The following is a 15585-nucleotide window of genomic DNA, read 5'->3' as shown; positions in this document are numbered from 1 at the left end:
AATGGGATTTGGAACGATCTGCTTCCACTCATTGGTTCTCTACTTTTAGAGTTCCTTCACAGATACCCAAGAAATATGTATCATAGTGTCGAAAGAGGAAAATAGAGGAAATCGAAGGAGGAGAAAAAAGTTGTCATCAGAGGAGGTCGGTCTCATTGTCGAAAGCTCATAAAAAAAGTGTCGACTATCCTTACACTATCATCGGAGGAGCAGATAGACAACGAGGCGTTGCCAGCTTTGACTAACGAAGCTTCATCATAGAAGAAATGGCCAGCGATTGAAAAACTGAATAAATGGTTGGCAGTTACAAATTTTCATGGGGATATTTGTACGAATGACCCATTTTTTGGGCCCAGAATGTCAAATGACCCATTTTTTAAAAATAATGTCAATTGACCCTCTACTGACATTATCGTCATACCAGATTACGTAAATTGACCTCATAAGTGCCTCACGTTATAAGCCTCGCTCTCAACTAGTCAAACTTCTCGCTTTTGCTTTAAATTCCTTAGTTTGATGTGATTGCTCGTCAGTGTACGAATGATTTGACAATTTTCATGACTGAAGCCTCAAATCAATAATACCTAAACATAATGGTGATTTCTTTAAACTATAAACTCCATTTCAATGCTGATTTCGAACGGGGATTTCCAAGACAAGGCTTTTTCAGAACGAAACAGGTTTTCCAAAATGGTGTTTTATTATTTAGATGTCTGTTTCATTATTTTTGTTGTGTTATTTCTGGAAAGGTAGGAATTGAGCATTAGAAAAGTTTATAATGGGAGAGTAAGAGAGAGTGTGGTAGAGTAAGAATGAGAGATCATTAGGGTTTGAAGTTTTGAGAGATTCAAATCGAAGATGGGAGCAAAAATAGAGAGAGCGAGAGATAGAATAAGAGTGAGAGAGAGCGAGAGTAAGAGAGAGTACACTTCAATTGCTTATACAACTCAGTGACAAATGTTCTTTTGCTTTGTAGGATGACAGAAAAGTATCTACTTATTCAATATAGAGGTGATTGAGATGAGAATGAAAGTTCATATGTTGGAGGCGAGCTAATAGGAATCATTGTGCCTGTTACATTGAAGTATGATGAACTTAAATCTCAAATTTACAGGGTTACAAATGTCAGTTCTTCAGAGTTTGATCTTATAATGAGAGTTAAATATAAGTTTGAATACGAAGCCCCTCTACGATACATAAGGAACAATGATGATGTTCGCTTCCTTCTTTTTCAGGAAGATCTTAGTAGATTTCAGTTATTTGTAACACTAAAATCGAATCATGACAAAAATATTAGAATGAGGTTTGGAAATGTGAGTTATGAAGATACGACTGTGGACAGACAATACGAGGAATCATATGAGTTTCATCAGGAAGATGATGATATTCCATTGTCTACCAACACTGTACCATCAATATTATCACTAGACAACGACCGCATTAATCCAGTAGGATTGAATTCAATCAATTATGGTGATACAAAATTGGGTGATACTTCAGTTGTTAGTAATGAGAGATCATCTAGACTAGATTATATGGATTGTGGACATCCAGAGCAACGTTGTGGTCCTTCAGTAGATAATAATGAACAACTAGTAGGATTGAATGAAATAGATCGTGATCATAGAGATAATCGTTGTTCTATAGAAACTTCAGTGGTTCCACCATCTGTGTCTTCAAGTCATAGGGGAGAGTTGATTATACCTGGTACTTCTTCATTTGGGATAGATGTTGAAGTTGGTCAATCATTTTTTTTTAGTAAAAAGGACTTGAAAATGCAATTATCTATTTTGTCCATCAACAAAAATTTTGAATTTAGGGTCAATAAGTCAACCAAATATGTGTTCATTGTCAAATATATTGGGGAGACTTGTAAGTGGAGTCTTCATGCAGTGAAAATGAAAGGGTGTGATATATTCAAGATGACAAAGTACTCACATTCACACATATGTTCTAACGAAATTCTGAATCACGACCATAGACAAGCAACTGCTACGGTTGTTGGTCAGTTGATTAAAGATAAATTTACAGGCATAGGACGTATTTATAAACCTCAACATATTGTTGAGGATATGAGGATAGATTATGACGTGAACATAAGTTACGATAAAAGCGTGGCGTGCAAAGGAAGCCGCATATGATCTCACTAGAGGTATTCCAGAATATTCATATGTCATAGTACATGTTTATGGGGAAGCGTTAAAAATAGAGAATTTGGGTACAGTGCTTGAGATCGAACTTGAAGATGATGTGCATTTCAAGTATATGTTTATGTCATTAGGACCTTGTATTAGAGGTTTCACAAGTTGTTGATTTGTGATAATTGTTGATGAGTCGCACTTGAAAAGAAAGTATAAATGGACCATGTTGGTTACAGTTTCTATAGACGGGAACAATCAATTATACTCACTAGCATATGTAATAGTGGATAATGAAACCGATCGATAAGGGAAATGGTTTATGTTGAATTTAAAATGCACTATCAAATCTTTCATAAAAAAAATGGTCTATAGTTAAATCTTCCCCAATTTAAAAACAAGCTTCTAAAATCAAATCTTTCATAACCTCCCATACCTAATTTAATGTGAAATTGAAGTTAAGGAATTACATAGTTGACAAAATTATTTCCATGATCTTTCCCTCCATGAAATTAATGATTTTTTTTTTAAAAAAAATCTACAAATGATCGTAAAAACATTTTGAATTATTTTTAATATTTTAATTAAAAAATTATAAATAATGAATAGGAATTACAAAGTTAAAATTATTTAAAAATATCCGAAAATCTAATTATAAAATATAATAAAAGTTTAGGACTTTCGTAAAATATTAGATGATGGAGGTTAATTCTATAAATCTTTCCCTTTTCAAGGGTTATAGGTGTAGAAAGCCGAATTTGAATCGAGTTGGATCTAGATTTGAGCCCAGCCTTTGGGCCCAAGCCCGTTTACAAGGGTGAGTTTTTATGTGGCTGAGCTGGAATATCATAATTTATGACAAATTGGATGAATTAAAATTTAAAAGAAAAAAGAAAAGAGAAAAGAGGGAAAGAGAAAGAGAGGAAGGCATCAAAATCGAATTGGGCAATTTGACCTTGGACTGCACACAACCAGACCTCCACAGAGCGAAGAAGCCACGAGGTGGAGACTGGAGGCCGGAGCGTGGAGGAAGAACACACAACAACAACAACAACAACGACGGCAACACTCTTTTCTCTTATTCTTCAATTCCTCATTCATATCAAACCTCAATTTCTCAATTCTCAATTCTCAATCTCATCATCCCGCCATGTTTCACCCAAACAATATGCAGGCATCTCTCTCTTCCCTTCTATTATGAATATCTCTTTGCTTTCTCAGAAACTCTCTGGATGTTTTCTGTCTGAAACTCCCACGATTCTCTACTCATAGACCTACAATTTCATTGTTTCTGTTAAATTGCTTGTTGGGTTTTTTGAGTTTTGATGAATTTGGAGTGGAGAGCTTCTTGGGTTTCATCGTTTCTGTTCCTTTTGTCCTGAATTTTTGCATGCCTCTTCCTTCTAATTTTACTCTTTCTGGCAGCTGGCTGTTCGGATACCCACATCGCCTTCCCAAGATTCTACGCAGTATATGCAAGTCGATCAGAGCGATAAGTCTTTAGTCGTGAGGAATGATATGCAAAATGGGAGCTTCCCACATGCCGAATACATCTTCAACTACTCCAAGGTCTCATCATACTCATTTCCGTTTCTTTTTCTCCTTCAATCTCTTGTAATTGCTTCCTTTAGTAGATATCATTTGTATGGAGATAGTTAATGCGTAAGGTGGGGGAGCATGTTTTAGACTCTTGGTTGACTGTGGTTTGCTTCTGTATCCTTAGCTAGTATATTACGAGTCTCATGCATCATTGGCTTCATTCCTACAGAAACTTGAAGAGGATCTACAGACATTTGGAATGAAAATAAAGCAACACGAGGACAACATTAAATTTCTCAAGACTCAGAAAAACAAATTAGATGAATCCATCCTCGACTTGCAAGGTATTTTTTCTTTAATTGTTGGGAGGTGAATTTGTTTTAAAATGAGAGACGTGGGCAATTTAACCTGCTTGTGATCCTTTGTTATTTACCATCAAGGTGATTGGTATTGGCAAGCATTGCATCAAAAAGCATATATTAGTTTTGGTGATATTTTTACGTATGATTTGAACTTGTGGGGTTTATGTTGTATTACACACCAAAATATATTACACTTTTAAATTTCACGCATGCATGGAGTGGTTTTTGCTAAACATTAGATTCTAAGACATGTAGAGTTGGTTTTCTTTTCCTCCCACTCTGTGTCTGGACTTTTATTTATTTCCTTTAGTATCTGTTATCCACTTAGAATTTTGTTTCAGTTATTCTAGGTAAATATCATTCTTCTGGCACACCTGTGGCCGAAAACGAGGTTCATTCCCATCCTCAAAATGACGAGGAAACAATGGAACAGATTATGCGGCAGGAGAAATCTGCTGCTAGCATTATATGTAAATTGAGTACACATCATGGTATTCAGGCTTACAACCTTGTGTTGACCAAGGATGTATTGGGTATTGTTGCTCGTCTTGGAAAAGTTGATGATGATAACCTTAGCAGGTCCGTCTGACTTCTAATTTTATTTTCCTCCATCTACTTGGGAATATGGAATTTGTTGTGAGTCAATTCAGTTAATTTTCATTGTTATGATAAAGTTAATAGTGGATATGGGTATTATACCATTTAATTTTCTTTCTAATGATAGAGAAAGCAGAAGTGAGATACAGTGCTTTAGCATGTGCTTTTCATTCTTCCTGTTATGAATTGCTTGTTATTATCAGAGAGTCCTATTGCATCATCAAACAAACAATGTATATAGTTTTGCACTTACATGTTTCTTTTTTATTAAAAAAAAATGCAGATTGCTCTCTGAGTACTTGGGAATGGAAACTATGCTGGCAATTGTCTGTAGAACATACGAGGGAGTTAAGGTGCTAGAAACATATGACAAGGAAGGTTGCATAAACAAAAGTCTTGGCCTTCATGGTCTTGGTGCTTCTATTGGGAGGAACTTAGATGGCCGGTTTCTCGTAATTTGTCTTGAACATTTGAGGCATTAATCTTATATGCTGTCTCTGTTTGAAATTCTGGAGCTTTAAGCTTGTAAACATTCTTCGGAGGTTTTATTTATCTATGATTTAATCCATGAGAATGCTAAACATACCCTTTTCTTTCTTTCTTTTTTTTTTTCTTTTCCTTTTTTTGCAGATCATATGCTGGTGACTTTATTGCCAATGACCCACAAAGGAGGCTTGACCTTCTAAAGCCAAGATTACCTAATGGGGAGTGTCCACCTGGCTTTCTTGGCTTTGCTGTTAACATGATCAATATTGATACCACACACTTGTTTTGTCTCGCAGCCAATGGATATGGTCTCAGGGAGACCCTGTTCTATTCTCTCTTTTCTCGTCTTCAAGTATATAAAACCAGAGCAGACATGCTACAAGCTCTCCCTTGCATTAGTGATGGCGCACTTTCTTTAGATGGAGGAATGATTAAAGCTACTGGTGTTTTTTGCTTGGGCCATCAGTATGAAGTTCTCTTTCGAAATTGTATTTCATGTTTATCTGAATCATTTAGTGGACCACGCTTTACAGATTAATCTCTTTATTTTTTAATTGCCTTTCATCAATCCATCTAATCGGATGCCTGTATATTTGTCGGTCCATGGACTCACTCCTGTTCTTAAATGATGGACTACATCTTAAAATTTTTGTGCTACTTGGATGTTTAAGATTCCAAGCGATAAGTCTTCTGTTTTTTAATGCTATTGGTAAAAACTACCATGAAACGTTGTCTATCTTTTTCCAAAAATCCCTTGTGCAAAACTGTGTAATGTGCTAGGCTTGACCTTCAATTTACAGAAACAAAAATTGAATTTTTGTTATGCTTGTGGACGTATTTGTGTTGTTTCAATTAAAATTTGGATTTTATCTAGTGTTAATCTCAATTTTTGCATGTTTGATGACAGGGAAGATGTTCAGTTGAGATTCCCAAAGGCCTCAATGAAATCAAGCCTACCTGAAAATTACATTGAATCTGAGAGGCAGATTAAAGAACTTAAGTGGAAAAAGGAAAAGATGGTTGAAGATATAAGGAGAGAACAAGCATTATTGGACAATACTAAGCTCAATTTTGACAGGAAAAAGGCAGAATTTCTAAAGTTCCTGACTGAAAGCTCATCATACGCAGCTCAGGTGAGCTCTAAAATTTAATGAACAACTACTATAATTGGTTCATGGGGGACTCATACGCCTTTGATTAAGAGATAAAACTTAAGGCTTAAATGTTCTTAAACTACAACATTTCAAGTCAAATATATTTAAATTGTTTCGTTTTGGAGATTGACTCTCCTCTTCTTTTCCTTCTCCTTTTCCCTACTTGCTTCTGATGAGTAAAGTTAGCAGTTTATTGGAAGTGGCGAACTCAATCATTTATCTTCGATAATTTATATTCTTTTTACTTGTAAACGAATAAGAGCTTACAAAAACATACCTAATCAAGATATTGATGATAAAATCTTCTAAAATTGCAAACGAGCTTGTGAAGAAATTTGATTGAGCCAAGACAAGCTTACCAGACTTAGAAATAGGAAAGTTCCACTTCGCCATACTAGCCTTGACATTGTCCAAGGATCCATGGACAATCCCAAAAAGCATACTGGGTTTCCACCAAGGGAAGGCCAGAGGTAAGGGATAGAAGTGAACGACTCTAGTTTTCAGCCAAGAAAAGTTGCCTACCTGATAATTTCTTGATTTGCAACGTTAAACCTTTTAACAAGGTCTTAGAATCAATGGTTATACTAGAAGTCCATTGGAAGAATAAATTTATTTAGACGAGCGGGTATTCATAAAAATGCATTAGACTTGGGATTTTATAATTCATATTCCATTTCTTTTTTCTTCTTACTCTGAATAAATTTACTTGTAATACTATCAGCTCTGCCATTTACTATTCAGTTTCGCTTGTATAATCATTTGTGGCCTTTAAAATGTCTATAATTGAATGATTGTGATTCTTTTGTGCCGGAAATTTTGTATTTTTATCTGGAAATTCAATCTTATGACCTGACATTTACAAAGATAACCCCATTTCCCTTTAACTGGAGCACATGCTTGGAATGCACCTGTTAAATTGCCTGCTATAATATTGAAAATATCAGCATGTTGTTATATTCAAAGTTTTATGAGATCTAAGTTATAGTGATCAAGGTGAAGATTTTGGATTGGTGTGGCTGCTGTTTGAGATCTGATATAGTAACTGCGTATAATCCCAACCTTTGTAACAGTGGTGATATCTGAATGTTATTTTGATGGTGTAATATTACAGCAACAACTCTCAGCCAAGCCAGAGAGGTTGACACCACGATGAAATTTGCAGTAGAGAACCAAGTCTTCCACTGAACAACAATTTGGGGGGAGGAACTACTGTGAGAGCAGTCAGCTGCAATATTTAAATCTGCGAAAATGCATAAGCTTCTTATTGCATTTTTGAGGTAAATATCTTATGGTTTAGCTGAAAATTTTCAAAGCAATGGAATAGGCAGGGGCGTGGCATCTGTAGTTCCTCTCTGGAATAGGCATTCTTTTAATGCTTGCTATCTAAATTTATTGAAACTTATGTTCTTGACAGAGGAGACAATGGTTCTCTTGCCTGGCAGTAATCTAGATGGGATGGCGGTTTGTATTGATCACCTTTGTCTTTATCATAGTATTTTTTTTTTATAAAATAAAATATGCTGTCTATCTCATAGTTTAAAATTTCGATCGAAATCTCGAGATTTCGACGGTTCAAAATTTCGGTATGGGGGAAATTTTGATTTTCCCCCCTTCTCGAAATTTCAAGAACGAAATTTCGATTTTTTTAAAAACAATTAGGCTCAATTGATTATTTATTTATTTATTTATTTATTATTTTTTTTTTACCTGAACACGTCAATATATAATTTCATCTCAAAATTGAATTGATATAAGTTTTATTTTTTTACCATCCAAAGTGTAGGGGTGTTTAAATGACCTGACAACTCAAACAATTCGGACTACCCAACCCAAACTATAAGGGTTGGGTTGGGTTAATTTTTTTTTTTAAAAAATTTGGGATGGATTGGGTCTCGAGTTGTATTATATATATATATAGTTTCGAGGATTTTTGTTTTGGAGTGCTGGGTGTCACGGTCGTACTTCTCCAACCATGCGACCTCATGATTCACCCATGATCATGGTTAGAGATATCCAATTTCCCCACGGGGAATGGGGGAGGGAGTGGGGAAAAAAATTCCCTGTGAGCTAAACGTGATTGTTTATTGGGAAATATAATGAATATGTTTAAATTGAATACATAAATTTTAATTATATATGTGAATAATTTGATTTATATTTATTTCTTTCTACTATAAGAAATTAATTAGCTTTTTGAGATTAAAATTTGAATAATTTATCTTTAAATTCAAATTGTCATGGAAAACTAACATAATAAACAATTTAGTGATAAAGTTAATTATTTAATTAAAACTTGTTCACATTAGTGATTTAAATTAATTGATTTTTTACAAAAGAAAAAAAAGTAACGGGGAAAAATTCCTGGTGGGGAACCTGATCCCCGCGAATTTCCTGCGGGAAATTCCTGCCCCGATCCCTGTGGGAAATTTCACGGGGATGGGGAATGAAATGGGGAGCGGGGACGGGGATGAGGAATGGCATCCCCAGCCTTCGTCCCGTGGACATCTCTAATCATGATTAGCCTTAAGGGAAACTTAAGTCCAAATTCACTTCTTGTTCGACTCTTTGAAGCTTCGTCGGACTTTAGGTGAGGTCATTCCATCCTTAATCGAATTGAACTCATGCGGAATTGAACTTCATTTGGTCATACATATCGCCCGCACGTGTATTTTCCCTTATGTGGCTCTCTAGCCGACTTGCCTCTGCTCTAGGCCAAATCTTGAGGCTCGATCTTGTCCATATATGAGGCTAAGGTCATCACAATGCAATGTCGTTAAGGTGATCTTTGACTCTTTAGTCACTGTGTTCGTAGCTCTTAAATACTACTCCATAAAAAAAATAAAATTTTCTAGTGCTTTTGCATCACGAGTCCCACAGAATGGCTTAGGCTTGGGTAATTTACCCTGCTGAATTGGACTGCACCCCCAGCTTGGGCTTGATTTCCCATCGCTCTCATGGTGAGGTTAACTCTTGCACTGATGTTCGCAATCTCTGCCTGAATGACATCGAGGGTGGCTCAAAAGTCTTCAGATAACTTAGTCACCATCTGAATTATCGCTTTTTGTGAGCTGTCTAGTTCTTCGACATGCTTTTCCACAGGGGCAACAGAGTTCGATGAGCCATCCCCGTGCTCGAAAGTACATGTTCTCATAACTTTTGCCTCTAGGATCTCAACCCTTGTCAACAATTCCCTAATGGGCATCTCGTCTAAGCTGTCAGTCACCGTATCGATTTCATCGGCCTTGTCAGAGACTTCTTGTAATCAAGTTTCTAGGAACCGAACCTGATCAAGAACTTCTATTAAATAGAACATTTGCTCTTCTATATCGACCAACCGGTCAACATGGGACTTGTCTAACTGTTTCGTAGCAAACATGATCACAGTTTCTCAACTCCACGAGTCGACTTGGTTCTAATACCAACTGTCACAATCGTACCCTTGTAAGGGTCTTGTGGCAATTATGTAGCACTTGTTCTCGCCCTCGAATAAGTCAACCAATCTAAATCTGAATAGCCGATGGCACAATGGGCGTTACTCACAACCTCTACCCTCGTTCTTGAGAAAAGGTTTTAGAAAACGGGTTTAGAGGAAAAGGTTTTCGCAAACGTTTGAAAGCATGATTAAGTAATGAAGATTAGTCGTACAACTAGAAAGCAATAAGCAACAACACGACTTTATAACACAACTCACTGGTATGGGGTAAGACTAATCATCATATCTTCATACCAGTGAGTTGTATGCTATAAAGTCGTGATGTTGCTTATTGCTTTCTAGTTATACGACTAATCTTCATTGTTTAATCATGCTTTCAAACGTTTGCGAAAATCTTTTTATCTAAACCCGTTTTCTAAAACCTTTTCTCAAGGAGGTGGAGGTTGTGAGAAATGCCCATTGTGCCATCAATTATTTGGATTTGGATTGGCTAACTTGTTCGAGGGCGAGAACAAGTGGCACACAATCGCCTCGAGACCCTTACGAGGGTGCATTGTGACACTCCCCCTCGCTATCATCCCTCTTTCAGACTCCATGCTCTCTCGCCCCTTCACTTCAAGCCTTCCACCTACCCAATTGTCATGGTCATCTCTTCCCTGTGACTCATCATTCTCCCTCATACCTTTGATTTCACTTGTGCTGCCTCTTATCTCTAAGTCTTCGATTTCAATTTCGCTTACATCTTGTTTGCCTTTCGATTTTGTCTATACTAGTAGAGAGTCGTTTGCCAGCTTTAGTCTTTCTCCGTTTATCTACTTCAATCGTTGATCTCTGTCAGTTTTGAAAAAGAAAAAAAAAAACCCCCGAAAACCCAATCCGAACTTTAAGATTTGGTTAGAGACCTTATTCGAGTTGTTTGGGCCAATCCGACCGACTCGAATTTTCAAGTTGGTCCAAAAAAATACCTCCAACCCACGTGCACTTCTCGCCAAAATATTCATTTCCAAGAAACAAAATTGAGAAAAATAATAACATATATTTATTTTTAACTTTATTCAAACCTTTTTCCATTCACAACATTTCACATCAAAATTGAATTAATATAAGTTTTGGTTTTTTACCATCCAAAGCTTTCATTTTCAAGAAACCAAAATTGAGAAAAATAATATCCATTTATTTTGAACTTCGTTCAAATCTTTTTCTATTGAATTTTTACATGATTTCATTCAAACATTTTTCCATAGAATTTCCATATCATCTCAAAACTGAATTGATGTGAGTTTTGTTTTTTTTAACATCTAAAGTTTTCATTTTCAAGGAAAAAATTTTTAGAAAACTATAATCATAAGCAATAGTAATACACAACAAAATAATGATCAAAATAATAATTATTATTATTCTGATTATGATGGTCCTGTTCAAGATTTGACCATAATAATTTCTAGCCTAATTTTTTACCCAATAGTTTTATCTATGAAGGAGAAATATCATCGATCGTGAGATGTATCCATCAATAGAGGCTATATATTGGCTATATAAGTCCTATCATTTTTATTTAAGTAACTATCTTAAATACATTGCATTTAAATTCAAAACCTCAGTTCTTATTTTTTGAGATGGTTTTTAAATTTAAATACATTGCAATTTGTAGAACAAATTGAGGATGAAAATTAAATAAAACAAATATGATGGAAATTATATAATCTATTATATCATATGATGTGTTTATTTAGATGAGTCTTCCTATATCTAAATAGGATTAGTAAAAGAATTAAAGTTGAGTAAATCAAACCAACAAATCAATGAAGATCATATGATTTATGAGATAAATGGGGAGAGAAGTAATTGCTCATGTTGAGATTTTGTGTGCTTTTGCATCCTAAATTATTTAATTTCTCATATTTTTTTTCAATTTGTTGCACCTCAAAAAAAGCAAATAAAATTAACTTACTCATGAAAAAAATATTGAATGAATCTACACAATAAGTCCTTAATTATACATAGAAAATTCAATGATTTGGAATATGAACTTGCATTCAAAAAAGAAAAAAAAAAAGATAGGGAGACCAATTTGAATTGGATAAAGTTCGATGATTAGTGTAAAAAAAATAAAAATAAATAAATAAATCAATTAGTATATACAATTTGAATGGGGCTTTTTTATTTTTATTTTTTAATATGTGTTTCATAGTAAACACCTTAATGAGAAAATCAAAAGAAGAAGGTAAAGATCCTACATTCATAATTGTTGCAGAAATTTCTAAAAAGTAGGAAAAGGAAAAGAAGAAAATTAGCAAACATTGCTTCCAATTTTTTTTAAGAATACATAAATATTACTTTTGAAATTGGGATTTGTTTTGTTTAAATGGAGAATTGGTTGGCGAGGAAATTCATCTTAAATGTATGAGTTTGGATAATTTCTTATATGGATCATGTGGAAAATCTTTTCTCTTTGTGATGATGTTGGGTGAAAATTTATTTTTCAAAAATAAGAGGGAACCAAGATTTTTGAAATGGAAGCCTCCCTTTTGGACACCAAGTTTGGGCCTCGAGGATACCCATATTTTGAATGGAGTAAGGAGATAGACCAATTCGTCCACATATGCTGCCGTCGTCCATCCAATCAAATATTATTATTTATTTATTTTTTTGATAAATAAAACCGAAAAAAATAATGTTAAATAAAACCAAAAAAATAATGTTCCAATGGTCCTCCACGCATGTCATCCAGCCGCTTTTTTCAATCCGCCCTCGCACGTTCGGAGGCTACTACCTCTCGACAGTTCCACTATGAAGGCTTATAAAAGGAAAGGCGTGGCTTTCAACAGTTCAGAAAACACATTACACTTCCTTCCATTTCTCCATCGAAAGCTCTCTTCTACCTACTTTTTCTTCCACTTTTCATTTTTCGAGCAGTTAGTCAGAAATGGTGTGTATTCCGATCGGTAACAGTGTATTTTTTATTGGATTTTCTTTTTCAACTGTTTTATCTTAGAGACGACGTGACCTCTTTGCACACTTGGGCAGAGCCATGAAACGACGTGGCAATATTCTTGACCTCTTTGCACACTTGGGCAGAGCCACGAAAGAGAACAAGATTCACGACTCAGGCTATAACGAGCTTCTGCTTTGCAGGTTCCATTCTTTGTTCGACAGTTGAAAAAGACCGAGCCTAATGAACTAGAAGTTACAAATATGAAAGGGATGTTTTTTGTACCATTCTATGGTAACAATCATGTAAGGGTGAGAATTATAATTTAAATAGAATTTCTAATAACTAACCAAGCAAATTCATTTTGTTAAAACATGATGGGTAAACTGGGAGATAAAAATTCTTCCCTTTTTGACCCTTTCAATGTAGTAGAGATAAACTAACAATAAGCTTTATTTTGATAATATTTAAAACTTGTTTTCGAACTTTGATGATGAAAATTTTTCTTTTTTGAATTATTAGGATCAAATAGCCCCAATTTGACTAAAAGAATGTTATCTTTATTTTCGACAAGGTTATTTTTTGAAAATTTATGAGGTTATTTCTCTTTTCCATTATTTCAAAGTTATCTCTTTCTTTGGAGGTGTTTAACCTATCTTCTTTGTTTGGGGATGTTTGACCCACCGACTTTATAAGTTGTGTTTGACAACCCAACTTTAATAATAAACTATTGAAGTTTGACATTTATAATTTTTCTTCTATTCTTTCTTCATTATTTCTCGAGCTGAGATCATCTTATTGTCGAAACTTTATTATCTCGTTTCTCCATTCATGCACTATTAAATTGATTTTCTTTCTCCAACTCTTCCAAAAAAAAAAAAACTTAAATTTTGGTAAGTAATCATTCTTTTTTAAAAAATCTTAGGTGCTATTTGGGTTATACCTATTCCATTGCTAAATAAAAATTTGACATGTGACTATTTTTTTTAAAAAAATATTTTTATTATTTTTTGTAAAAGAAAATGATGACAAATCAAACAATTTATGTTGAAAACCATGAAGTTGGTTTGAGTTTCCTACCTCCAATTGTATTAGAAAAAGAAAGAAAATGATGGGATTAGATATATAATCATTACACTAACATCACAAAATTTTAATTATATTAATTAAATACGCCAAGCTTTTACCTTTTATTCAACTTTCACTAGGGGTGACCATTCAAATCGCAAAAACGGAATCGTTTTTAAAAACCAAACCGAAAATTTAGTGAACCGAAAAATGCGGTTCAGCTCGATTTGAAGAAAATTTGAAACCGAATTGATTCGGTTTGATTCGGTTTCAATTTCGAAAATCGAATTTGAAACCGAATCGACCCCTTTTTAACTATATATATGTATATGTATATTTATTTATTTATTTAAAAAAGAGTAAAACAGAATTTAAAACCGAACTGGACCGTTTTTTAATTAAAAAAAATATAACCTAGATTTTTTAAAAATAACAAAACTGAATTTGAAACCGAACATATATGCGATTCGAATGGACATATTAGAAAATTCGGTTTGATCACTAAACCGAACAGAATCAAACTGTTTCCACCCCTAACTTTCACTCCTTTACAATTCACAACTTTTAACAAAAATCTACCTCTCAATTAAAAAAAAAAAACTATCCATAATATATCATAAAATATGTTTTAAAATTCATTAAATATGCCAGAAAATTATTTCTTTTCATAAAAAATTATACACATATGAACATTTTTTATTTATAATATATTGAAAATTTGAACATTAGGTAAGAATATAATATCTTAACCAAACTAAATGGAGCAAAATTTAGAGAATGAATTTTGGAGCCTTCAAATCTGATTTTATTGGAATATAATCCATATGATGGGTACATGTCAAGGTGAGATTCATTACCAAATCAAAGGACATGGCTATGTTTTAATCCACGTGGCATAGCCTTGTTGGACTTTGAAGATGCATTTTCAAAGTGTCTCATCACATCTATAATGAACTATAAAGCTAACTCTGCACCATATATTATATGTCAACATTATTTTTATAGCTTTTTGTAAGGGCATTTTAAAAATAATTTTTTAAAAAAGATAATATGAAATAATAGAGATTTAAGCCTTTTGCGTGTAACATTGGGACATGTTGTACATTTAGATGTTTTCAAATGTGAATATGAGAAGTCTTTTGACTTTTAAAAATGATTTCAATTCTTTTTATAAAGAAAAAAAAAAGAGTGGAAGGCTTAAAATTATCGATGTTTAATGAGGTCTTTTAAGATTAAAAAAAAATAATAAATTGAATTTTTATACTTTTAAATTTTATAATTCAAGTTTGATAAAACCTAGTTGGATAAAACTCTCTTGAATAATCCCTATTATAGAAATAAACTTTTAAGTATAGTCTAATAATTAGGGTGAGTAATACTTTTTTTAAAAAAACTTCAACCTAGCCCATGTGCTTAAGCTGCACTTAATCATTTACCTAAATATTTACTATTTTTAATATAAGGATAACAAATTTAAAATTCGAGAACAAAATCTAAACTAAAATCCAAAAATATTTTCAAGGTAAATCCACTCAACAATATTCATTAAATTGATGAAACTTTTGAATCTTTGAGAAGATGTGTGATTTTGAACAAAAATTTTGAAAATATTATTTTATTATTTTTAACTTTATGTTTTCAAATCACCAAACAAGCTAAAAGAAAAATCCAAACTTAGAAAAAAAAAAAAAACTAAAAACAACTGTAAAAATCAAAATTATCTTCTGAAAAAAAAAAACCAACATTCTCATCAAATAAATTGCTATATATAAGGAAAGAGAAAAAAAATCAATATTTGTAGTTGCTTGTGTTCTCTGTTTGTATTGTTTATTTGAAGCAAAACTTCTTGGAAAATTCTCCTATTTGCATTATAGAG

At 33.6% G+C, this 15585-nt stretch overlaps 1 protein-coding gene across 2 annotated transcripts; it reads left to right on the top strand.

The window, feature by feature from the left end:
• The first annotated feature begins 3037 nt into the window (after positions 1–3037).
• LOC120068260 (protein DEFECTIVE IN MERISTEM SILENCING 3-like) lies at positions 3038–7835 on the top strand. 2 transcript variants are annotated; one of them, XR_005479135.1, is made up of 9 exons: positions 3038–3312; positions 3564–3707; positions 3907–4021; positions 4381–4618; positions 4920–5111; positions 5267–5587; positions 6030–6255; positions 7388–7553; positions 7691–7835. XR_005479135.1 is itself a non-coding variant. In XM_039019972.1 (8 exons), the coding sequence occupies exons 1-8, from the start codon at positions 3289–3291 to the stop codon at positions 7427–7429; spliced, it is 1302 nt and encodes a 433-aa protein (XP_038875900.1). In that variant the 5' UTR covers positions 3038–3288; the 3' UTR covers positions 7430–7751. The 2 variants fall into 2 exon arrangements, 1 of the variants encoding a protein (XP_038875900.1); XM_039019972.1 differs by having other exon boundaries at positions 7388–7751.
• The last annotated feature ends 7750 nt before the right edge of the window (positions 7836–15585 follow it).

This window comes from Benincasa hispida, chromosome 12 (assembly GCF_009727055.1).
Source record: "Benincasa hispida cultivar B227 chromosome 12, ASM972705v1, whole genome shotgun sequence".
Classification (NCBI taxonomy): Eukaryota; Viridiplantae; Streptophyta; class Magnoliopsida; order Cucurbitales; family Cucurbitaceae; genus Benincasa; species Benincasa hispida.
This window is presented reverse-complemented; position numbering and strand designations above follow the sequence as displayed.

Excerpts from the sequence above, each read along its gene's own strand:
- LOC120068260 (XM_039019972.1), top strand. The coding sequence starts at position 3,289 with ATGTTTCACCCAAACAATATGCAG. Across the intron at positions 5,588-6,029 it reads GTTTTTTGCTTGGGCCATCA|GGAAGATGTTCAGTTGAGAT; the intron begins GTATGAAGTTCT and ends GTTTGATGACAG. Across the intron at positions 6,256-7,387 it reads GCTCATCATACGCAGCTCAG|CAACAACTCTCAGCCAAGCC; the intron begins GTGAGCTCTAAA and ends GTAATATTACAG.